The following is a 25,911-nucleotide window of genomic DNA, read 5'->3' as shown; positions in this document are numbered from 1 at the left end:
TGGTAGTAAGTTTAGGATTTTGTCTTAAGTTAGTTCTGTGAATCGGGCCCAGAGTGTCATACAGGTGTGCGCTCTTAATAGGGAGGGTCGCACACCTAGATTTTAGCAGATGTCCTCCATACAGCACACCATACATGGAGATGGACTTTCCTTTGCATGGTTGGCTGCCCGAAGACCTCGCAAAACACGAGTAGTCATCCACTTGGATCTCTTGGGTTTTGAAAAGTAGAAACTTTCTCCCAACAAGGATGGGATGAAACTGAGGCGCCATAAGTTTTTGAATTCATATGATACTTCCTCTCCCTCATACTCACAGATTCCACTTCCCTCTTAGGGGAGCAGCAGTATAGTGTACAAGGGTCAAGAGAAAACCATTGGTAACTACAATGTCTGGGGGCTCCATCTTACTCATAGCAGTAGGATGTGTGATTTGTGCTTGGCAGCAGTTTCTGACTCCATTTTTAGAACCTACTTGTAAAAACACTGGGAAATAAAATGTAAAAACTGCATATCTCTGTGAATCAGGTACTGTAGTGGATTATGCACAAGTAATTTATCACAGAGCCTGGCTCACGCCCAGACCACTGTGATAACACTACCTTTTGTTTAACACGCTTATCGTGCACTGGCTACACTGCACATCATGCATTGCACATGCATTCTTTGCCAACTTCCACTCGCAAACCCTGTAACTCTGCATTCTGGGACATAATTCAATGCCATAAATATACCCAAAAGATTTGGCATATATAAAGCAGCATAGCTAGCAATCTAGCTTCGAACAACGTATGATGCATTAGGTACCTTCACAGGCTCCATGTATTCCTCAATGGTCCGCATTATGAGAGGACTCGTATCTACAGGAGTTGCCAAGCCTAGCTGGTACCTCCAGCCCAGTTACCGACATCATGAGTTCCCAGACCTGAAATTCTTGAAAACATACAAGTGTCGGAAATACCAGACCTGTTCCTGCGTGTTGTTTTCCGATTCCTGCTTTTACCAAGTGGAACTAGTTCATGGTAAAGCGCTGCTTCTACCAGGTGCATTCCCACACAGTATAACTAGGAATCGTGGGATTGAATCTCCGAAGCGTCTGAAACTCAGAATCATGAGAATGAGGGTAATATAGTGTAACTTCATTAACTGAACATGTTTCTTCAGGGTTAAATTGCTTATTTCCTATCGTTTTTCTACTCAGAAATACCCACCAGTAGGATGCAACGGAGTTGGTGACTTTGTGGAGCTTCTAGGTGGTGCAGGACTGGATCCCTCAAAGATGTTTCCCCTGGCTGACTTGTGTTACTCGTTTCATGGACCTGGTGAGTACATTTTTGAGTTTGCTGTTTTTCAGGAGTCTCCTATGTCATCCTCGTCAGAACCTACAAGTAGTGTCTTTCCATTTTATTGTCATTATTATGATTGATCACGGTTTTTGGATCCATGGAATTTTGTACATGAGGACATAATTAGTGACTTTAAAAAAGATTATCCCACAATTGAACCAATGTCCCCAATCTGAAAGTTAGACTTCACCTCAAATTGAGATTAGGATAAATTTGTGCCTCTAGAGCGTTCTTTTAAACTAAAATATACAAGGCAATTAGATAGATAGATAGATAGATAGATAGATAGATAGATAGATAGATAGATAGATAGATAGATAGATAGATAGATAGATAGATAGATAGATAGATAGATAGATAGATAGATAGATAGATAGATAGATAGATACTTAGATACATACATACATACCCTTCCTTCTTCATCTCTTTCCTTTTCTCTTCTTCTTCATTCTTTCTTATATTTTCCTCCACAGCTGTGCGGTTATGTCTAGTTGTCAGTGAGTAATATTCTTATTGTGATAGTAAATATAGATAGCTCTTTATTTTCCACATTTCGCTTACTGTGATGTAACATTGTCGTACAGTTATAACATCTTCTTTGAAAAATCAAACAAATATATTAAAGGAAAGATATGTTCATCAGTCCATGGTCTAAAGATCTATGAAAACAGCATGTTTGTCTAACGAGCATGCTCTCCAAGTTCCCACAGGTATATGGGGCAAATTAGCTAGAATTTCAAGGAGCTAGGATATACCCCAGCGAAAGTGAATGTACCCTTTATTTAGAGAAGCATTGGCAAAGTCAATAGGTCTCTTCTATACAAGTGATATTGGCTTTGTTAATGTGGTTTAGCCATTTTGTACACCAGTGTGTCTGCTGTTCAGTATTGTTAAAAGTTAGTGGGGTAGTGGCGTACAGTGGAGTTGTGTAGAGTGAAGTGATATAGAGTGTTGTTGTGTAGAGTGGAGTAGAGTAGAGTAGAGTGGGAAATAGTGGCGAAGACTGGAGTAGAGTGGGAGAGTGTAGTAGAGTGGCGAAGAATAGGGTGAAGTGTCGAGGCGTGGAGTGTCATGGAATAGAGTGTTCTGGAATAGAGTGGAGTGGCGTAGAATGGAGGGGCATAGTGTGGAATAAAGTATCGTAGAGTGGAGTGTCGAAGAGTGGCGTAGAGTGTTGTGAAGTGGCATAGAGGGGAGTAGAGTCATGGCATAGAGTAAATTAGAGTCATGGAGTCATGGAGTAGGGTCATAGAGTAGAGTGGGTGGCCTAGAGTTAAATGGCATAGTGTGGAGTGGGGTATCGTGGCATAGAGTTGAGTAGAGTGTCGTGGAGTTTAGCAGAGTGGAGTAGAGTGTCATAGAATATCAAAGTAGAGTGCCGTAGAGATGAGTGGCATAGAGTGGAGAGGAGTAAAGTGGAGTGTCATAGAATGGAGGGGCATATTGTGGAGAGGTTTTGAGTGGAATAAAGTGTCATAGAGTGGAGTAAAGTTGAGTGGTGTACAGTGGAGTTCCGTATAGTGGAGTGGTGTGGCGTAGAGTGGAGTAAAGCATCAGAGTGTAGTGGAGAGACACAGATTGAAGTAAAGTGGCATTGAGTATCATAGATTGGAGTGTCATGGATTGAAATGTTGTGGAGTGGCATGTCGTAGAGTGGAGTGGTATGGAGTATCATAGAGTGGAGTGTCATAGAGTGGAAAAGAGTCACATAGTGGGAAGTGGCTTAGAGTGGAGTGGAGTGTGGTGGAGTGGAGTGTTGTAGAGTGTTGTAGAGTGGACTGGTGTAGAGTGGAGTGGCATAGTGCATTCTGTGGTAGCACACTACCATTACAGACAACAGATTTTCCTTGGAAATGGCAATTACATTTTTACATACCATTTTTCTGATAAAACTATACAACTCACAAATTATATTGTGTGGAAATGGCATCACCCTAGTGTACTGATTTGTTTTGATCAGTATTAAAATATTTGTTCCCACCACACATCCGAATTACAAAAAAATGTGCTTCATTTGTGCTTTTGTAATTCTGGTATCTTCTGAAATATCAGCACATTTAATTTGGAGACATTTACATTTTGTTGTGTGCTAGAAAAAAACCTTTTGTTTCCCAGTACCTAACAAGATTGTCACATAAATCCTCTCACTTTGAAGTCAGAGAAAGAAAATTAAACATCAATCTCCCTGGGAAGAAAGAGCCTGACATTTGACCTCTGTCGTTGAACACACAGCAAATGTGATAAGATTAGAACAAAATTTAAAGGCCTTTTACTGAAAGCGAGGACTCATGGAAGAATGCAAGGAGCTCAGGTAAACAAGGTTTGCTCCACAGGAGCCACAAAGACATGCTGGACAGCCTAAAACAAGTATCCCCAGCAAATAGAAAGCCAGAAAATGCAAGTTACAAGCCGCAAAGCTAATAGTAAGCAATGGGTAGAATACATTCCCAGGGAAGCTTTCAGAATGCGTTTGGGCTGATCGGATTGGTGGAGGGCATGCAGAGCATGTGTGAGGAGCAAGGAACAAGGGAGTAGAGAGCAGAGTCCCTGCTGAAATCGATCAGAAGTGGGCAGGATCCACACCATCTGCACTCCGTACCGCCATACGTCCACCCCTGCTCCAGCCCAGGCAAGTGCAGCATTGTCACTGGTACCGATATCGGTTAGAGGAAGGGTGGTTCAGCTCGGAGGGTGTGGGCTGAGACTGCAGTGGACGTGGCACAGTCACGGACAGTGGCGGACACCTAGCTCCTGCCTAGCCCGAGTCCTACCCATTAGGAAAAAAAAGAGAAAAAATCGAGCAAAAAGCCTGGAGCGCGTACACAAGCGCTGCGGCTGTAGCTAGCCGCGGCCGAGAGTGTGCTCGAGGGGCCTCACGGAAGCTGCCTGGCTAGGTGGCAGGTGCCGCTTGAGGGCTTCCTCACTGTGCCCCACTCGCCATATGCTCTCCATCTTTTATTCCATCTTGCTTTTAGACGGACCGGAGTCAAACGACAGCAGGACCATAGCAGCCCAAAGCTCAAAGCAGCCTAGAAGGTTTGGGCCTGGCAAGAAGGTTAACTTTACGAGGTCGCCATGGCAGTTTAAAACTGCACACACAGGCTCTGCAGTGGCAGACCGGAGACATGTTTAAAGAGCTACTTAAGTGGGTGACTCAATCAGTGCTGCAGGCTCACTAGTAGCATTTAATTTACAGGCCCTGGGCACACGTAGTGCACTTTACCAGACACTTGAAAGTAAATTAAATATGGCAATTGTGGATAAGCCAATTTTACCAAGTTTTAATCATAGTGCACATGCACTTTAACACTAGTTAGCCGTGTTAATGTGTCCAGATTACTAAAGCTAGTAAAAACGAAGTCAGCAAAACAGGAGGTGAGGAGGCAAAATGTTAGGGAAACCACGCCAAGGATGCCAGATTTAACACTGTTGCTAGCCACACTTTAGGTTCTTACTAATGTGACCCACAGCATTTCAAGCCTATGAAGTCCATATTACCAGTACAGTCTATGAAGGTGTATCTGTCACAGATTGAATAATGTTTGTTACTGTGTGGAGGCCATTAACGTGAGTACAATAATGCTGTCTATGATCTGTGTCTATTAATGTTTGTTACATTAGAGAATAAACAACATTGAAATTCAGCATGTTAGCAATGCATATGGGTATAAAAACAGACTAACTAACACTACTCTTCTGGATGCATACAATTAAGATATTGAGGCTTGAGCGTGGATAAAACTCCGCTCTGGTACCTTCAATGTATACAATATTTAAACATAGTGTTAAGCATTTATAAGTGTGGAGCTGATAGACAAGTAACAAGCTATATTTATTTTAATTGATTCATACTGATGGCAGAAGTGAAAGTGAAAGTGCAAATGACGCAATAAAAAATGTCAGCCACTTGCTTCTGGCACATTTGTACAGCAGGCAACTAATCGAAACATGCTCAATGGCTTCCACCCGATCCAAGCACACAGTACAGAATGTTTTGCCAGGGCTCACCCCATTCTATTGCCATGTGTAGGTGTTCAGTGCCAGGATACCAACTCTATACTTAATAAAGAGTGCTCTGGCCCAGTACGGGTTAACCTTATCAAGATATGCTTCAAACTTCGGGTAGGGTTTCGTAATCAAAAACCTACCAGTGAGGTTATCGCTGTCTGAAACCCATAAATATTCAGCATTTATAAACCCCTAAACATGTTTCTTCAGGAGAGCTTTTGATGAGCAGTTGATAAAAGAAGGGTTGGTCCACATGACTTCCAAGCCCAAAATTTAAAGCCATTTTTTAACATGCAACAGCCAGGGGACAGTCAAATTCCTATCAAGTTGCACCAGCTCCTGGAGGCCTGGTCAAAAGCTAACCAGTTTCATTGTAGGCTAGATCCTGGTCTAGTAGACCAAGGATCTCAGTACTGCCAAATCACCAATCCAGTTTAGAGCCAGATCAAAGTATAAAGGAATGAGTGGGGTAGAGAAAAAATGTACCTTGCAAAATGATTTTCTCTAGCAATAAGAGAATCTAAAGAGGCCATGCCCCAGGCTTCCGTCTCATATAATGCTGCCCTGTACACTTCTATAGCACGAGAGACGGCCATCTGGGAAGAAACCCTGTACATCCTTTCAACTGCAGCTGTTATATAGAAAATAGTGGCCTTGCTCTTCCCAGTATGGGCGGACCACACAAAAGACCTGCTGATTCTAACTCCCAGGTCATCGAAGTGGTCACCTCATCGAGAAGCATGCCCAGAGTGACAGGTTCTTGTGGAACGATCTATGTGGTCATGTGGTCATGAATTTTGTTATCTGAACATTAATCACAAGCCACCTTAAATTACAGAAATCTTGGAATTTGTTTAATAGATTTTCGATTCCGACTGGGGTTCTTGAGATGATCAAGGTATCGTCGACAACCCAGGGATAGTGACGCCATCGAGTTTGGGGACATCATTGGTACAGTCTTTTCAATGGTTAAATACATCATTGATATACAGAGAAAAGAGCATCTGCACAAGGACGCATCCCTGCCTAACCCCTTGCATAACACTTATCCTCTCAGTTAGTGACCCATCCTTGCCTCACTGTACTTGAACATAGTTATTCTCGTGGAGCCACTATAGAATCCCTACCAGGTGTAACAGTGCCCCCATGAACCTAAGAGAGACCCAGAGGCAAGAAATGGAATCAAATGCAGCTCTAAGGTCGATGAAGGCGACATAAAGATGATACTTCTGGATCTTTATATATTTCCATAAAATTAGCATAAATCTAAAGACTTGGTCAGCTGTTCCATCCCTGAGACTAAACCCAGCCTGAAAAGGAGATAAAATGTCTTTATCAAAAACCCAGTCTTGCAGTTTAGCCAAAACATGATGACAAAATACCTTTTGGAGGAAGTTGATTAAACTAATGGACCTATAGTTACTATGGGTCAGATCTAGCTCCCTTCTTAAAAAATGGTTCAATTACATTCCCCCTCCAAGAATCAGGACTAGGAGTGCCTGACATAATGGCGTTCAACAGGATATTTATGTATGGGGCCCATATATCAATCTATGAACAATATGAATCACCAGGGATAGGATCCACACCTGGGGCTTTCCCAGGTTTCAGAGATGCTATTGCGTCCCTCGTGTCGGTCAGGGAAAAAAGTACAGAGCAGGTGGCAGGGAATTGCTGCCAACCACAGACCAATGCTGCTGGGCAGTTGATCTGGTGGGGTGGAGGGGGTGGGGTGTTTGGTGAAGAGTAGAACTTGGCAAAGTGTTGAAACCTTACCTGCTGTTGAATGTTGTGTACAGTCGTAGTGCTGCCAGTCAAACTGCCATGGGCAATTATGTGTCAAAAACTCAAAGTGAGGAACTATCGTTTCTTTTGGAAGCCTCCAACAGGTCCTGCCAGTTCTGGTCTTCCCAACCCTTTTTGCTTGCTTCAAACACCTCTTTATAATGCAGTCTCGCCTCTCGTATCAACACAGGGCTTAGAGATCTTGAGGCTGTTATCAATTGAGCTTTAGCTTGTCTACTGTCCATAGTAAACCAGGAGGCCGATTCCATGGCAGCTGTTTTCAAATTGCCTGAACCCCCCTGTGTCTGAAATGGACAACTGAAGAAGTCGAACCACTGTTCATGAATTGTGGAAATAGGGATAGCATGCATAGCGCAGTCCATATGTGGTGAATAAGTAGAGGCAAAGAGATCATAGTTTAAGGCAAGCTGTGCTGGACAAGAGGGAACTTTGGACCACTCTAAGACCCTCCTCAAGTTCCCAACAGTAACATCCACATAGTCTCTATGCCGAGTAGTGAAATCAGACAACCTCGTTTTAAGCATTAGATGCAGAGGGTTGGGATCACTCTCTATTGTTTCAAGTATTAGAAAGTCCTCCAGCCATCCCCATAGATTGACAAAACATATAAATCAAAATTTACTTTATTCGATTTCATGACAGAAGAAATCATAAAAGTGCATAGCAGCAATCATGAATATACACATGGGAAAAAACCGATAATCACATACAAAAATATATCACTATAAGAGAGAACAATTAATCACAGAAATTCATAAATAATTTACCATGGTCTAAGTTTAAAAATACAATCTAAAAAGTTTATAAAAGGTTTTAAAATGTAATAAAAATTACAGAAATTACATTGTAGCCCGGGACCCAATAATCGCCTTCAAATAAATTATAACAGCCAGGGTAGTTGCCGGTGTTTCCAACATCTGTAATCCTAAAAATGCTACCCTGCAATATCTAATATTCCAACTTTTAAGAATCGGTCTAAGGTACATCTGCCTGGGTATGGAAAAATATTTACAGAATAAAGTGCAGTGCATTGTTGATTGTAATGAAACATCGTCACAGGGGCATACAGATATATCAGGTGACCAGACATTTACCACCGGAAATAAAACCATTCTAAAAAAGGAGCTAAATCGAAAACGAGCCAAAAGCATACGGCTAAAACTCTCCTGTACTGACAGCAAATATTGTTGAGTTCCCAAACCACTCAAGATAAGATGATGTGCCATTACAGTGTGTTTTACTCTCTCTTTAGACCATCTTTGATCTTCGAGGAATTTCAGGCAGTATGCTTTCAAATCTTTCCTAGAAATATCCTCCAAGCTACTTGGGTCCGTAAAATATGCAGGGTGCCCAATGGCGTTGGTTATCGTTTTTATATAATTAAACCACACCATATCTTTAGCTCTCTCCAATTTAAGGCAGTCCAAGATTACCTCTCTATTGAAGCCTGTCTCATCTGTGACCCACACCTTATGCCACAGTAATAGCGGAGCTATCTTAATGGTATCCGATATATAAGGAAGTCCCAGTTCCTGATGGCAACTATAGGTGGCAGAAGAAATAGGGACTCCCAAAAGATAGCGGATAAAACCATTTTCACAAGTTTGTATAATATCTGGTTCTTCGATGCCCCATAAAAAGGCCCCATACAGCCCGGTAGAAACGGATTTGCCCTTATAGACTTCCAAGAGTTCTTGTACAGGTATTCCTGCTATTTTTTTAGCAAAATTTATAACTGCCCCCACTGCTCTGCTAAAATTCAATATTCTAGCCTTAATAGCCGATTTCCACGTTCCCTTTTTGTCAAAAGTGATGCCTAAATAACAAAAGGTACCGGTATTTTCTACCTTTCTATTGTCAATAAAAATATTACATGTTGTACCTCTACTTTTGCCACAGCCCATGGTAAATGTCTTTGTTATATTTACTCTTAGGCCCCTCTCTTTCATATAAATGACAAAACTATTAACCGCCCTTTGAAGGCCTAATTGGGTCCTTGACATAATCACCGCATCATCTGCGTAGAGTAAAACAGGGACGGGGGTGCCCCCAATGATCGGGCAGTCATTTTGATCTCTAATGAGGTGATGGCCCAAACTATTAATATAAAGTGTGAAAAGAAAAGGAGCCAATATACACCCCTGTCTGACACCCTTTTCAATTGGGAATTTTGCTGAGCATTCCCCCTTATTCCCATAACGCACCCTCGCCCCTGCATTTCTGTACATTTCCTTTATTAACAGTATTAAAACCCGGTCCACCTTACGATCTTCTAATGTTTTCCACAACATGCCATGGTCAACTCCATCGAAGGCTGAACTCAAATCTACAAAGGTAAGAAAAAGTTTCCCCCTTTTTGCCTTAGTGTATTTATCTATAATCAGGGCTAGGTTCAATCCCTGCTCCATAGTTCCCATGCCTGGACGAAAATCATATTGTAGGTTTGTTAAAAATCCTGCCTCACTCGCCCAGGTTTGGAGTCTATCAAGGATTATTCTCCTGGCAATTTTCAACAGAGCATCCAGGAGGGATATAGGCCGATAGCAGCTAGGTTCGATCCTGTTCCCCTTTTGAAAGATGGGTACCACTATCGCATCTGTCCACATAGGGATAAGTTTAAAAGCGGAACTACTATTTAATACCCTCGTTAACAATGGTGCCCAGAGGTCAATATTTGATCTGTAGACATCCACTGGTACCCCATCCGGGCCAGGTGCCTTTCCTGCCGCACTCTCCCTGGTGGCCTTTATCACCTCCTCCAGGGTAAAATTCAAATCAAGAGGAAAAACACCCTGATCATCAACTGCTTGCCTATCCAAAACAGCTCCCGTAGATTTATAGAGATCCCCAAAGAATACCACCCACCTTTCACCCGTAATGGCCACATCTATAACATCTTTTACTCTATCCTGATAGAAAGGAGCATTTACAGCTTTCCAAAAGCTAGTGTTGTCCCTCCTTACACAAGCCTGATGTACATTTTCCCTGGCTTCTTTCTTGAACTGGATTTTACGCTTTTTTCGGGCTAAGTGGTAGGCAGTCCCTGCCTTTTTAATGTCCTCCTTACATTTTGGTATTACATGCAGGACCCTTTTAAGATGTGTATGGGCTCTAGAACAATCACTATCAAACCAACCCTTTACTTTCGGTCTCCCACAATTAATTTCCCTCCTCAGGAGTCTATGGGCTTCCTCTGATATCTTTAAAAAGGCAGAGTAGACATCAGGAGCAGCACTCCCCTGTGTGAGGCATATTTCCCATTCAGGCTGAGTTTTAGTAATAAGACTATGCAGAAAAGCTTCAGGTTCTACACTATCCCATTTTAGGGAATAACCATTTGTGGTCGCCAATCGCACCCCGTATTCACAGGATGCCTGGCTCTTACTTTTTATATGATTTCTCCGAGCAGACAGCTTTAGGCTAATTGGATAGTGATCACTCATGGAGATTTCCTCTGTTGTACACCCCTGGATACTGGAAGCATATCGTTTGGAAAGTACAACAAAATCAATAGTAGAAGTACAACCTCTCCCATTGAAAGTTGGATAAAAGGGTGTGGAGTTCGTTCAAAGCTCATTGGCAAAACCTAGGTCAAATTGATATAAAATATCATTAAACATCTCCCCGCTTTTGTTATGCATAAAATGCGAGGAATTATCCTCTTTGTCTTCCCCTAGGCCGCAAATGCCCTGTTCACTGTTCACAGAAAGAGAGCAATTAAAATCCCCTACCCACAATAAAGGCATATCACCTATCATGGTTTCCTCTATAGTTTTTAAAATGTTACTTAATTTCCTAAAGACAGTCTCTTTTCGGTCTGTTGGGACATTGTTATAAAAGTTCACTATGACCACCTCCTTATTCCACTTTAACTTCAAGTTTAAAATCTGAAAAAACTCAGAGCAATGCTGAATCCTAACATTAGATACCCCAGCCTCCACTGAAATGTAAATACACAACCCCCCCTTATTACGTCCATGATTAGTAATAGTTGCTGGGGTATGGAATGTACTAAAGCCCTGAATATGAATATCCCTCTCCAGCCATGTCTCTTGAAAGCATAGTATATCGTACTTTTCCACAAATAGTATCCATTCAGGATCATGTACTTTAGTTGCTAAGCCTGCGATATTCCAGCTCAAGATATTACAGGAGCTTACTTCCTCCATCTCTATCTCTTTTTTCTTATCCATTGTTCTTTGAGATGTCCTTAGCTGACCAATGTTAACTATCTTATCGGTAATGCCTAGATGATGGTCAGTATAGACATCATCACACTGGCTACTATCAATCGCCGGTGGTGTCCCTTTAATATCTAGACTGGTGCCAATATTCGGATCCCTGGTACCCCTGTCAGCCTTCCGCCATATTGGGATCACACAGTTCACATGTGTTTTCTTCCCCTCAGGGATATTAAACTGTCAATCCTGATCATGCAACCGTGACAAAGGTTTGAAACGATTGGGGTGTAGCCAATTTGTGGCTATAGGTTGTACATCACAAGAATCTCTGGTTACTCTCCTCCCAGAGGGGGCATTGGCAGGGAAACTCATTTCACTATTTGTTCCTGTCTTGGCTAATGGATAGAAGGATCCTAGTGGTAATATGACAATATCCGAATGATCCTGGCGGTTATTCCCTGCCCTGTACAGAATCTCCCTTATTAATCTAGGGTCACTGAAAGTCAAAACTATGCAATCCCCCTTAAGTTCTTTTCTTCCTTTCCCCACCCATGGTACACGTCTGGCCATTTTAAAGTGCTTGAATAGAGGATCATACAGGCCAGTCCGATTACCCAGCCAATGTAACGATTTATTACGAAGCTCCCTCCATGTTTCCTGGGCTGGGTGCATCAATTCTGGGACATTAGCTAGGATGACCACGTAAGGGACAGCTACCGGAGGTAAATCAAGGCAGAACTGCCCTCTCATAAAATGATCTCGAGTCGTACGTGTGTCTATGTTATTATCAGTAGTTTCCCTCTGTCCCCTGACACTCTTGCCTCGTTCTCCCTCTCGTTCTCCCTCTCCTCCCATGCTTTGGGCTGGGAATATACTATTAAGATCTCTAGGCACACCTACCATGCTGGTTAGATTAGCAGGAGTATTTATAATGCAATCCTGCAGGCCCCCTGTGTTGTGTTGTAGCACCTCTGTACACTTTCCTATAGGACCTCGTGTAGTGGTTTCAATGGCAGCTACTCTATCAGATAATGCTCCCATAGCGCCTGAGAAATGTGTTTAGAGAGTGGCCATGATATTCTGTAAACTTTCCATTATCCTTTTCTGACCCTCCAATATCGCCGTGATAGAGTTGTTAACCACGTTAGGTTGAGTTTTTATTATATTAGCTTTCTGAGCCGATTTTTTCTTGGTGTTTTTTCTCTTTTTACCACCCTTGTCAATATGTCCAATATCCAAATCTAAGTCTGCTACCTCGGTTGGCTGACATCCCTCCGAGCGTGTAGATATCTTGCTACGCTTTGAGGGTGGGCATGAATCCTCACCCATCCCGCTATGATCACTTAGGGTTATTTGGTCATCCACAGTCATAATACAGCCATTATGCAAGCTCCTGCAAATACACTCCTTTGGTTTAACTTTGGGACAAATAATATTCCCTTTCTCCACGGCAGCTGCATCGTCCCCCTCATTAGTTAATGTTTCTTCCACCATATGAATTTGTTCTTCAATTTCTCCCATGGCCCCTGTGAGATAAGTCAGAAGTGATTGCTGGCCAGCCCTCTTTTGCTTCAATATTGCACTACTCCCTTTCCGTTTCGACATTGTGAAAGGGTTATGAACACAGTACTCACACTGCCAGAACGGTCTTTAAGCGCTACTCCCAATCGTCACTTCTCAAGGGGGGGGCCCAGCCCAGCCTCTTCCGGCCACTGACGGCCAAGGACGGGACCGCCCGGGATGCCCCTCGTTAATTTATGTGCCGGCTGGCGCGCTGCTGGTACGTGTTTCCTTACGCGACCACAAGTGCCCCCTGGGAGGTGTAGTTTTTCTGCTGGTGGCAGGGTCCGCTCGCCCGTGGGTGCAGTCACTCCCCGCTCCCAACTGAAGGTCCAGACAGGTCTGGGCAGGACAGCGTTTCCAGAAAACAAATTGCAGGCAAAAGGAAAGTCCGGGCGTTTTGTTCAATATTTTCGAAGCGTCTATGGGCTCTGTCATGCCACGCTGCTTCACCCTGCTCTCCTAGTTGCCAGCAGCTATTTGCCCAGTTTTGCAGTGAGGATGCTTCTCCTGCTGTCTGCGTCATGCTCTACTAGGCCCTTGCATCAAGCAACCCCCAATCCATATTGGATACACATGCACGATAGCAAACGCGGTTCTAAACACGCCACTCCCTGCTGACTAGTTAGACCGCCGCTGCCTTCAATCGCGGTGCAATTCGCCTCCCATCTTCGTTCTGGGCCGGGGCCGCAGTGTCTCCCCGCACCTCCGATAAGGCCAGTCAGGACCGCTCAGGCCGTTCAGCTGCACACAAGTTTCTCCTCGAATCTCTAGTCCAAGCAGCGGGTAGGTTATTCGCCGCAGCTTACTCACCGGACCTCGTCCAACCGGTATTAGCAAAAGCCGCCAGGGCCGAGGCTGATCTCCAACACGGCGAGTGTTGCTCAACGCCTAGCTCCATGTACGTGCACGGCAGATCGCAATTAGGCCTCAGTCTGTCTCACCGCAACTCCGTTTTTTCCCAAGTTCTGCTCGACGGGAGTCAGGTTCGCGGCTTGTAGGCAGCTGTGGCAACCTTGCGAGTCAGCACATCCTCCGGTATCGCGGCAAAGGGGCAGCTGATCCAAAGGAGGCGGAGCAAGTCAATTTCCCATATAAACATTAAAAGAAAGAGTCAAGGTTGTAACAACAATGTCTGAGGCCATTAATGTTCAGTACTGTATAGGTTCATTTATCAGGGGTCGTTAATGCTGGTCCCTGTGTTCGGCTGTTAATTCTCCCTCATGTTGGAGTCACTTAATGCATATTTACTGCCTGGGGTCATTGGGCACATACTGCTTTAGGCCACAGAGTCATATAATTACTAAGGTAAATGATGCATGGACCTGCTAGAACCCTGACGCATACCGTGTCTGCCATCTCTGAAGTAAATTATTGCCTGGGTGATTGATACATGTTGCAATAAATGGACACTGAGACACTTAACAGTCTTGGACATTGATGCTCCTTCCTGTCTCTATATTGTGGGGCTTATTTACAAGCCTCTTGCGCTGCTACGTCACGTTGCGTGACGCACTGGCGAGGCAACCTGATGCCCGATAATTACAAGGAAACGTAAAGCTACCCTGTGTGGCTTTACGTGTACTTGTAAATATTGCCCCTTCTCACGCAACACTTTGTGTGTAAGGGGCGTGACATTGGTGTTGCTGTGGGTGTTCCCACGCAGCACCCATGTATTCTGATGCATTTACAGATTTATGAGAAATCGTAAACCTGGAAATGCGTCAGAAGGCTGCACCACCCCAGGGGTGGCGTAGCGAGGCGCAACGAGGAGAAATGTTTACATTTCTCCTCGTTTGTTTCCTCTTTCAATGCGTGCTGCATTCTACAGCACACATGGAAAGAGTAAATCACCACAAATGATTGCTTTTTTGCAGGAAGGTTTCCCTTCCTGCACAAAAACAATCTCCCCATAAGGCAGGCATCCTTGCACCATGTTGGAAAAGCACAGGGATGTGACATATTGTTGGAAATATGTCACTTCCCTGTGCTCTGAAAGTGACTCAGTGCGGCGCAGCCCAAATGGCATGTGAGTCACTTTCATTGTAAATATGGCCCTGCATGCCCTGCCCCTATCTTGAGCACATTTGCTGAAAGGAAGCCCCACAGACTCAGAAAAGAGAAGGACTGGTGCAAGTAAACATATAGAAAATGTATAACCGAGTGTAAATGATTCAGCAATTCTCTCCTCATCACCCAGAGTAGAAAATGATTTGCCAGTGATGAGGTTTTGGAGCAATGGTTGGTTAGGAAAATCCATGTTTTATATGCCATTATTTCGAAAAGTTCATCTATACATACTACAAAAATGTGTGTATGTTAGCAATAAAAAAAATATATAAATGCCAATGGTGCTTTGAGTGCAAATAATCGCCTATAGTCAGAATTGAGTGATTTAAAAAAAACTGAATATGTCAGATTTGGAAATATGCTTCTTGTCATCTGATACAGCTGTCTTCTCTCTGTTAGCTCGAATGAAGATTGGGTGCGACAATGCCGTAGTGCGGATGGTATCCAGTGGCAAATTTATTAACCGGGTGACGTTTGAGTACAATCAGCTTAATCGCCGAGATGACCTGGAGGAAAATGAGCAAGGAAATAGCGTGGAAGAGGTCTGCTTCCCCAAAGACTGAGCGGGGGGCGTTACCACACATGTTAACACTTTTCACAAAATGGCGTTTCTGTGGAACCGTCCCCTTTCAGCCTTGTCGACGTCACTCACATCATTTGTAGAAGCACTTTAGAGCCTCAAGTAGTGTCAACTCCCAACATTATTCCAAATCAAACCATCATTTTACATGCATTGCAGTTTTGTTTGAAGTCTGATTTATGTTGATAAATAAGTCTGGCTGTCTTATAAATACTTCAGGTAAAACAGAAATAAAGAGAGTGCATTCGACAGAGGACAATATTTTTTAATACATTCATGTATACGACCGAGGAGTACACAAGACAAGCTTAGCACTGAAATTCAATGAATGCAATCTTTTTATAGCGGCCGAAAAATAAAAGATAAAATGGCTGGTGGCTGCAAATGGATTTTATAATACAGAAAAAAAACATTGTCAATGTAAAATATGTTGTGTTTATAATATTAATGCATTGTTATTTATGTATTATTACTTGTTTATAATAAAGATATATTGCATGAACACATTTTCTTTACAGAAGTACAAGCATAAATAAATATATACCAAGCGAAGGCAGAGAAGTGTCCTACATGATTCTTTTCATCTAACCTGCAGGCGCAGAAGTAGACAAGTAGAAAATGACAACATAACCACAATAGTGTACTGCCATATAGTGCTTGCTGAAACAGCTTTTGTTCTTTGTGGAGAACTATAATGATACTCAGTTTATTAACTTTGGAAAGAGGAAGGGTCAAATCAACCCTGCTTGAATTCAAACCTACGAGCTGCAGTTCACACTGATAGAGAGGGGATAGGAGGGGTGTGGGGTGGGGGGGGTGGAGGGGGGTTTAAGCTGTTGAGCTTCAGCTGATTCCTTGCCCTCAATGGCGCTTCAAACATTGCAAAGCTCTAATTGTCATTATTGGCCCTCAGCAGACTCTTCACATTTCTGTGATGACTCTGCAGCATTGGTTGACATATTCCTGTTCTCTTGGACTACCTTAGTCAGCACCCACGCGCCTTGCACGGGAAGTTGGCTCTTAGAGTGACTCATTGGAAAAGCTAGTTCTTGCAAGGCAATGAAGGCAACAGTCCCAAACACATTTTGAGTTCAGCACACATGTCACCAATTAGGCGGTCCCCCTAAAATGGCCCAAGCTAGTTTTAGAATTGGGGAAACAAGCAATAACTCAGAGTTTACCTCTCACTTCTAAAGAATAATTCTATCTTTTCCGTTTTCTAGAATGAGATACCCCTCCCTTTAAGAGAGGTTAGTGTCCCCCCCCCCCCAAGGACAACAGAAGGTGATGTCCTTGATGTCTGTTCAGGCATTCATTCCCCTACCAATCTCAGTGCAGCATACCATGGATGACGATTTCAGTAGCACCAAAACTAATACGTTGGGCCCAATTCACAAATATTGTGTTGTGAGTTATTCCTGCAGTACTCCTGGCATACAGATTTATTCCAGGAGTATTCATGGCTTCCCTCAGGAATTCAGAGCATATCACAGCAAATTGTTTGACAATCAGCCGGATTTTAGAAGTTTTGCATGACCAAACCTCAGATAAGGTCAAAATGGAGGATCACAGAAAGCATAAATGTTCTGGACTTCCAACAGTATTAAAGCAGACGCACTACCTAAAGCCAGTTATTTAAGAGAATCTATCTCTAATAGGAATTCCCTGAGGGATTCACTAAGGAATAGTGAACCACGTAATAATGTTTCTGAGTCTTGGCAATATCTGTAATTGAAAGTAAAACTACTCTCTGGTGCATGTGCTCGTAAATTCAACATGAGGAAATAAGTAACTTGCACCTGTCCTAGGCAACTGGCCAATAGGACAATCAGGAGTGCCTGAAGGGCTGGTCTGACAGGTCAGTATATGGGCCTATTTTGGCTGTTTTTGGCCGTTTTGATGGGCTGGTAGTTGCTGTTGATTTCTATAATATGAACACAAATTGTGCCTGCAGCAAGCACTAATGCATGCAGTCTCCCACACCTTGCAAAACAGCTAAACTGTAGTCTTTGCAAGTTTAAAACAGCCCCAATTGGTGACTGTTGAACACTTTTTTTGCTATCAACATTCGCTGAAGAATGCCCCTTTTTTTTTATGCCCCGGGCCTATTTTCTGTCCCAGTCCATCAAGAGTAAGAACTGCCATGGCCACCCGCCCCCTTGCACAATGGTTAGCTAACGCCTACTTGAGCACCAGTGATCACAATGACATGCTGGCATACTGAGTAGTGCTCTCTAGTGATGACACCGACACAGGTACTTCGTGTTGACAGACTTTATTCCTGTCAGCACCAAAGTGGCAGCAAAAGGAGCGTGTACCACCATCGGCAGCCAAACTCCAACTGTCGCTGGTTGAACGACGCAGCATCAATATTCTAAACGGTTTGAACAATGGGGCCGGACGCAACCGAGCCAAAAGAACAGAGCCCCTTCTTCCCAAGGACAAAACAATAGCACAAAACAGTTAATGAAAGCAAGGAATAAAATAGCAGAATGTAGAGATGCATATCAGGAGAAAGTAACTATATCATGTGAGTACATAATCAGCCAAATAGCAAGGCGGTCTGTGCGACTGGCAAGGGCGGGAAGACTCAGACCCTGAACGAGGGGAAGAACTATGGGAAAGCAAATTGGGCGCAAACATAGAGCTACCCCCAGAGCCATCCTCACAACTCCCAGCCAAGTTGTTGCCCCTGAGGTCAACATCACTCATAAGCCAGAAGTCCTTTGCACTATTGTCAGAACTACTGCCGAGGTTACCAGCTGTTTTGGCTCCCCAGTCACTTCCTTTGTGATACAATGCAACCTTGCGCTTGTTCCACTTGTTGCGATTATCAAGCTTGCTTTACTCTAAAGGGCCCTCAGAACTTTGACAGCCCCTTACCAGGTCTTCGTGTTTGATTTTGACCCAGTCACCAGTGCATACAACCTTAGCATCGGGATTACCCCAAAGACTTTAAGCAGCTGTGGACTTTGGGGTAATAAGCCAAGTGGGTAACAGCTTGGTGCCAGGCTTCCTTCCACGCATTTTCTCAAAAGGAGAAATATTGGTCACACTATGCGCAGTAGTGCGATGCGCCCAAACCATCTCATCCACCATTTCTCGGACACTCTTCCCGTTCTGGATGGCCATGGAGATAGTGCCCTTAACCAAGCGATTAGCACGTTCCACCATGCCATTGGCCTGAGGGTTGTAAAGGGCCGTGCGTTGATGAATCATGCCGCACTTGTCAAGAAAATCCCTAATTTCGTGCGAAACGAGTTGAGTGCCATTATCCGTGCTGAGGATGCGGGGAAGACCCTCCTCTTGAAACACAACTTTAAGTTGCTCAATGGTCTTGCACGTCATGACATCAGACATAAAGCATACAATCAGCCATTTGGAGTGAACATCAACCATAACTAATGCATTTCTCAACCTCTCTTCCACACCATGCAAGGGCCCAATGAAGTCTAAACAAACAGTACTCCAGGGCAGACAAGGATCCTCAATGTGCCCAAAAGAGGCCTGTTCACCCGTCTTGAGCCTTTTCTAACTCTCCAAGCACACCTCACAATTTACAATCCAAGAGGTAATCTGCTCATCCATGCATGGCCACCAGAAATTCTCCCGCACTCGCTTCATGGTCATGATTTGCCCGAGATGTCCCTCATGGACAAGCCCGATAATCTTAGGCCTTAATCCACATGGAGGTATGAATTTATCATTTCTTATCAAGACTTTTGCCTCACTAAGACTCATTTCATCCAAGATCTTAATGAATGGTCTTACAGAGGGGGTCACAGTGCTTTCTCGTCTACCACCCGAGACCAACATGCATTCAACATCCTTAAGGGTAGAGTCATGGTCCATTTGGGAAAAAGGGGGTGGTGATGGACAGAGTCTCTGAATGATGCAGAATACTCTTACCAAGTCAAGAGATCATGGTTTTAATCCATCACCATTTTTTAGCTCACTGCACCATCCCAGCTCAGAACCTGGCTACATGCAAATTAGTCTGTACCTGTCCCAGTGCATGATGGGAACAGGGCAAACCAAACTACCAAGCCAATTCTTATACTGGGAAGGAAACAAGCTTCCGGGGACCAGTTTCTGGCATCACAGCCTTCGTCGGCCCGGCTTGCCTGAATCCTGATGGTGCAATGAGCAAGGGACTCACGTCTGAGCATACCCTCCCACACTGAGTGTGGATAAAATCGATATGGGAAAAAGGGGGTGGTGATGGACAGAGTCTCTGAATGATGCAGAATACTCTTACCAAGTCAAGAGATCATGGTTTTAATCCATCACCATTTTTTAGCTCACTGCACCATCCCAGCTCAGAACCTGGCTACATGCAAATTAGTCTGTACCTGTCCCAGTGCATGATGGGAACAGGGCAAACCAAACTACCAAGCCAATTCTTATACTGGGAAGGAAACAAGCTTCCGGGGACCAGTTTCTGGCATCACAGCCTTCGTCGGCCCGGCTTGCCTGAATCCTGATGGTGCAATGAGCAAGGGACTCACGTCTGAGCATACCCTCCCACACTGAGTGTGGATAAAATCGATTTGGGAAAAAGGGGGTGGTGATGGACAGAGTCTCTGAATGATGCAGAATACTCTTACCAAGTCAAGAGATCATGGTTTTAATCCATCACCATTTTTTAGCTCACTGCACCATCCCAGCTCAGATCCTGGCTACATGCAAATTAGTCTGTACCTGTCCCAGTGCATGATGGGAACAGGGCAAACCAAACTACCAAGCCAATTCTTATACTGGGAAGGAAACAAGCTTCCGGGGACCAGTTTCTGGCATCACAGCCTTCGTTGGCCCGGCTTGCCTGAATCCTGATGGTGCAATGAGCAAGGGACTCACGTATGAGCATACCCTCCCACACTGAGTGTGGATAAAATCGATTTGGGAAAAAGGGGGTGGTGATGGACAGAGTCTCTGAATGATGCAGAATACTCTTACCAAGTCAAGAGATCATGGTTTTAATCCATCACCATTTTTTAGCTCACTGCACCATCCCAGCTCAGAACCTGGCTACATGCAAATTAGTCTGTACCTGTCCCAGTGCATGATGGGAACAGGGCAAACCAAACTACCAAGCCAATTCTTATACTGGGAAGGAAACAAGCTTCCGGGGACCAGTTTCTGGCATCACAGCCTTCGTCGGCCCGGCTTGCCTGAATCCTGATGGTGCAATGAGCAAGGGACTCACGTATGAGCATACCCTCCCACACTGAGTGTGGATAAAATCGATTTGGGAAAAAGGGGGTGGTGATGGACAGAGTCTCTGAATGATGCAGAATACTCTTACCAAGTCAAGAGATCATGGTTTTAATCCATCACCATTTTTTAGCTCACTGCACCATCCCAGCTCAGAACCTGGCTACATGCAAATTAGTCTGTACCTGTCCCAGTGCATGATGGGAACAGGGCAAACCAAACTACCAAGCCAATTCTTATACTGGGAAGGAAACAAGCTTCCGGGGACCAGTTTCTGGCATCACAGCCTTCGTCGGCCCGGCTTGCCTGAATCCTGATGGTGCAATGAGCAAGGGACTCACGTCTGAGCATACCCTCCCACACTGAGTGTGGATAAAATCGATTTGGGAAAAAGGGGGTGGTGATGGACAGAGTCTCTGAATGATGCAGAATACTCTTACCAAGTCAAGAGATCATGGTTTTAATCCATCACCATTTTTTAGCTCACTGCACCATCCCAGCTCAGAACCTGGCTACATGCAAATTAGTCTGTACCTGTCCCAGTGCATGATGGGAACAGGGCAAACCAAACTACCAAGCCAATTCTTATACTGGGAAGGAAACAAGCTTCCGGGGACCAGTTTCTGGCATCACAGCCTTCGTCGGCCCGGCTTGCCTGAATCCTGATGGTGCAATGAGCAAGGGACTCACGTCTGAGCATACCCTCCCACACTGAGTGTGGATAAATTCGATTTGGGAAAAAGGGGGTGGTGATGGACAGAGTCTCTGAATGATGCAGAATACTCTTACCAAGTCAAGAGATCATGGTTTTAATCCATCACCATTTTTTAGCTCACTGCACCATCCCAGCTCAGAACCTGGCTACATGCAAATTAGTCTGTACCTGTCCCAGTGCATGATGGGAACAGGGCAAACCAAACTACCAAGCCAATTCTTATACTGGGAAGGAAACAAGCTTCCGGGGACCAGTTTCTGGCATCACAGCCTTCGTCGGCCCGGCTTGCCTGAATCCTGATGGTGCAATGAGCAAGGGACTCACGTCTGAGCATACCCTCCCACACTGAGTGAGGATTCAGGCAAGCCGGGCCGACGAAGGCTGTGATGCCAGAAACCGGTCCCCGGAAGCTTGTTTCCTTCCCAGTATAAGAATTGGCTTGGTAGTTTGGTTTGCCCTGTTCCCATCATGCACTGGGACAGGTACAGACTAATTTGCATGTAGCCTGGTTCTGAGCTGGGATGGTGCAGTGAGCTAAAAAACGGTGATGGATTAAAACCATGATCTCTTGACTTGGTAAGAGTATTCTGCATCATTCAGAAACTCTGTCCATCACCACCCCCTTTTTCCCAAATCGATTTTATCCACACTCAGTGTGGGAGGGTATGCTCAGACGTGAGTCCCTTGCTCATTGCACCTTCAGGATTCAGGCAAGCCGGGCCGACGAAGGCTGTGATGCCAGAAACCGGTCCCCGGAAGCTTGTTTCCTTCCCAGTATAAGAATTGGCTTGGTAGTTTGGTTTGCCCTGTTCCCATCATGCACTGGGACAGGTACAGACTAATTTGCATGTAGCCTGGTTCTGAGCTGGGATGGTGCAGTGAGCTAAAAAACGGTGATGGATTAAAACCATGATCTCTTGACTTGGTAAGAGTATTCTGCATCATTCAGAAACTCTGTCCATCACCACCCCCTTTTTCCCAAATCGATTTTATCCACACTCAGTGTGGGAGGGTATGCTCAGACATGAGTCCCTTGCTCATTGCACCTTCAGGATTCAGGCAAGCCGGGCCGACGAAGGCTGTGATGCCAGAAACCGGTCCCCGGAAGCTTGTTTCCTTCCCAGTATAAGAATTGGCTTGGTAGTTTGGTTTGCCCTGTTCCCATCATGCACTGGGACAGGTACAGACTAATTTGCATGTAGCCTGGTTCTGAGCTGGGATGGTGCAGTGAGCTAAAAAACGGTGATGGATTAAAACCATGATCTCTTGATTTGGTAAGAGTATTCTGCATCATTCAGAAACTCTGTCCATCACCACCCCCTTTTTCCCAAATCGATTTTATCCACACTCAGTGTGGGAGGGTATGCTCAGACGTGAGTCCCTTGCTCATTGCACCTTCAGGATTCAGGCAAGCCGGGCCGACGAAGGCTGTGATGCCAGAAACCGGTCCCCGGAAGCTTGTTTCCTTCCCAGTATAAGAATTGGCTTGGTAGTTTGGTTTGCCCTGTTCCCATCATGCACTGGGACAGGTACAGACTAATTTGCATGTAGCCTGGTTCTGAGCTGGGATGGTGCAGTGAGCTAAAAAACGGTGATGGATTAAAACCATGATCTCTTGACTTGGTAAGAGTATTCTGCATCATTCAGAAACTCTGTCCATCACCACCCCCTTTTTCCCAAATCGATTTTATCCACACTCAGTGTGGGAGGGTATGCTCAGACGTGAGTCCCTTGCTCATTGCACCTTCAGGATTCAGGCAAGCCGGGCCGACGAAGGCTGTGATGCCAGAAACCGGTCCCCGGAAGCTTGTTTCCTTCCCAGTATAAGAATTGGCTTGGTAGTTTGGTTTGCCCTGTTCCCATCATGCACTGGGACAGGTACAGACTAATTTGCATGTAGCCTGGTTCTGAGCTGGGATGGTGCAGTGAGCTAAAAAACGGTGATGGATTAAAACCATGATCTCTTGACTTGGTAAGAGTATTCTGCATCATTCAGAAACTCTGTCCATCACCACCCCCTTTTTCCCAAATCGATTTTATCCACACTCAGTGTGGGAGGGTATGCTCAGACGTGAGTCCCTTGCTCATTGCACCTTCAGGATTCAGGCAAGCCGGGCCGACGAAGGCTGTGATGCCAGAAACCGGTCCCCGGAAGCTTGTTTCCTTCCCAGTATAAGAATTGGCTTGGTAGTTTGGTTTGCCCTGTTCCCATCATGCACTGGGACAGGTACAGACTAATTTGCATGTAGCCTGGTTCTGAGCTGGGATGGTGCAGTGAGCTAAAAAACGGTGATGGATTAAAACCATGATCTCTTGACTTGGTAAGAGTATTCTGCATCATTCAGAAACTCTGTCCATCACCACCCCCTTTTTCCCAAATCGATTTTATCCACACTCAGTGTGGGAGGGTATGCTCAGACGTGAGTCCATTGCTCATTGCACCTTCAGGATTCAGGCAAGCCGGGCCGACGAAGGCTGTGATGCCAGAAACCGGTCCCCGGAAGCTTGTTTCCTTCCCAGTATAAGAATTGGCTTGGTAGTTTGGTTTGCCCTGTTCCCATCATGCACTGGGACAGGTACAGACTAATTTGCATGTAGCCTGGTTCTGAGCTGGGATGGTGCAGTGAGCTAAAAAACGGTGATGGATTAAAACCATGATCTCTTGACTTGGTAAGAGTATTCTGCATCATTCAGAAACTCTGTCCATCACCACCCCCTTTTTCCCAAATCGATTTTATCCACACTCAGTGTGGGAGGGTATGCTCAGACGTGAGTCCCTTGCTCATTGCACCTTCAGGATTCAGGCAAGCCGGGCCGACGAAGGCTGTGATGCCAGAAACCGGTCCCCGGAAGCTTGTTTCCTTCCCAGTATAAGAATTGGCTTGGTAGTTTGGTTTGCCCTGTTCCCATCATGCACTGGGACAGGTACAGACTAATTTGCATGTAGCCTGGTTCTGAGCTGGGATGGTGCAGTGAGCTAAAAAACGGTGATGGATTAAAACCATGATCTCTTGACTTGGTAAGAGTATTCTGCATCATTCAGAAACTCTGTCCATCACCACCCCCTTTTTCCCAAATAGAGTCATGGTCCATACACATGAACCACTCATCTGCCGTAAAGGCCCCACCCATGCACTCTTCCATATCACACAAGGATGCTACAACTCCGTCCTGTCCCCCACTTGAACTTTCACTCTGACCACACTTGCCCCTCAGAGACAAGCGAGACAAGCAGTCAGCTTGTGCATTTTTTTTGCAGTCTCGAACGTGAGACACCCAGTAATCTGGCTGAGCCCTTATTGCGCCACCTGGGCTTAATACATTAACCAAGGACTTGTGGTATGTGCGAATGCAGAATTCAAGGCCCTGCAAGAAGGTCCTGAAATGTTCGACAGACCAAGCAGTTGCCAGTGCCTCACGCTTGATGACCGAACAGTTACACTCACACTCGGACAATGAGCGCAAAGCAAACGCCACCGTTCTCTCACACCCAGCATGGACTTGGGACAAGACAGCTCAAAGTCCACAAGCACTGGTGTCTACATTAAGAAAAGTAGAAAGTTGGGTGTCAAAGAGTGCCAGGACACCAGCTTCACAAATGTCCTTCCTAATACGGTCAAAAGTACACTGTTGAAATTTGCCCCAGGCAAAGGAACACCCCTTCCTTAACAGCAATCTCAGGGCCTCAGTTGAGTGGCAAAACAGTTCAAAAACTGCGTAATACTCTATTAAGTCCATGAATAACCGTAATTGGTCCTTCTCAAGGGGGAATAGGAGCATCATGGATGGCTTCAATCAGGTCGAATTTGGGGCAAACACCCTGCCCAGAGATGGTATGGCTAAGGTACTCAATCTCCTCCACCAAAAACCTGCACTTGTCTTTCCTCAGGGTAAGACCAGCCTCCCTCAATCTGCCCAAGACTTCTCTCAAATGTTTGTTGTGCATCTGAATAGACTCCCCAAACACAAGAATATCATCCTGAAAATACTTTACATGTTCCAGACCCCTCAGCACCTCAGACATGACTCGCTGAAAAACACAGGCAGCAGAAGACATAGCAAAAGGCAGCCATTTAAATCTAAAGGTGCCCTCCATGGTGATAAACATTGAGAGGTCTTTGGACTCATCATGTAACTTAATTTGGTGATAACCACTTTTTAAATCAAGTTTTGAAAAGTACTTACCGCCCTTAAGCATAAGTAACATCTCATTGATGTTTGGAAGGTGAAAAATGTTGGTGACAACATTCTGGTTCAAACTGCGAAGGTCCACACAGAATCTGAACATGCCATCACTCTTCTTAGTGATGGCCACCGGAGAGACCAACTCACTCGCCTCAACAGGTTCTATGACCCCATCTTTGAGCATGTCAAAGATTTTTTTTTTACTTCATCCCTCACAATGACAGGGACCCTCCTCAACTTATGCTTGAT

General features: G+C 44.7%; 1 protein-coding gene across 1 annotated transcript in view; it reads left to right on the top strand.

Annotated features, from left to right (window-relative positions):
* CRHBP (corticotropin releasing hormone binding protein) overlaps positions 1 to 16,096 on the top strand; it is a 136,539-nt gene extending 120,443 nt beyond the window's left edge. Inside the window, exons 6-7 of the mRNA XM_085640742.1 lie at positions 1,199 to 1,319; positions 15,368 to 16,096. Coding sequence (XP_085496868.1) covers positions 1,199 to 1,319; positions 15,368 to 15,531 — 285 coding nt within the window. The 3' untranslated portion in view covers positions 15,532 to 16,096. The remainder of the gene's footprint in view (positions 1 to 1,198; positions 1,320 to 15,367) is intronic.
* Positions 16,097 to 25,911: the final 9,815 nt, after the last annotated feature.

The sequence above is a fragment of the Triturus cristatus genome, chromosome 2_1 (assembly GCF_964204655.1).
Source record: "Triturus cristatus chromosome 2_1, aTriCri1.1, whole genome shotgun sequence".
NCBI classification, from domain to species: Eukaryota; Metazoa; Chordata; class Amphibia; order Caudata; family Salamandridae; genus Triturus; species Triturus cristatus.
This window is presented reverse-complemented; position numbering and strand designations above follow the sequence as displayed.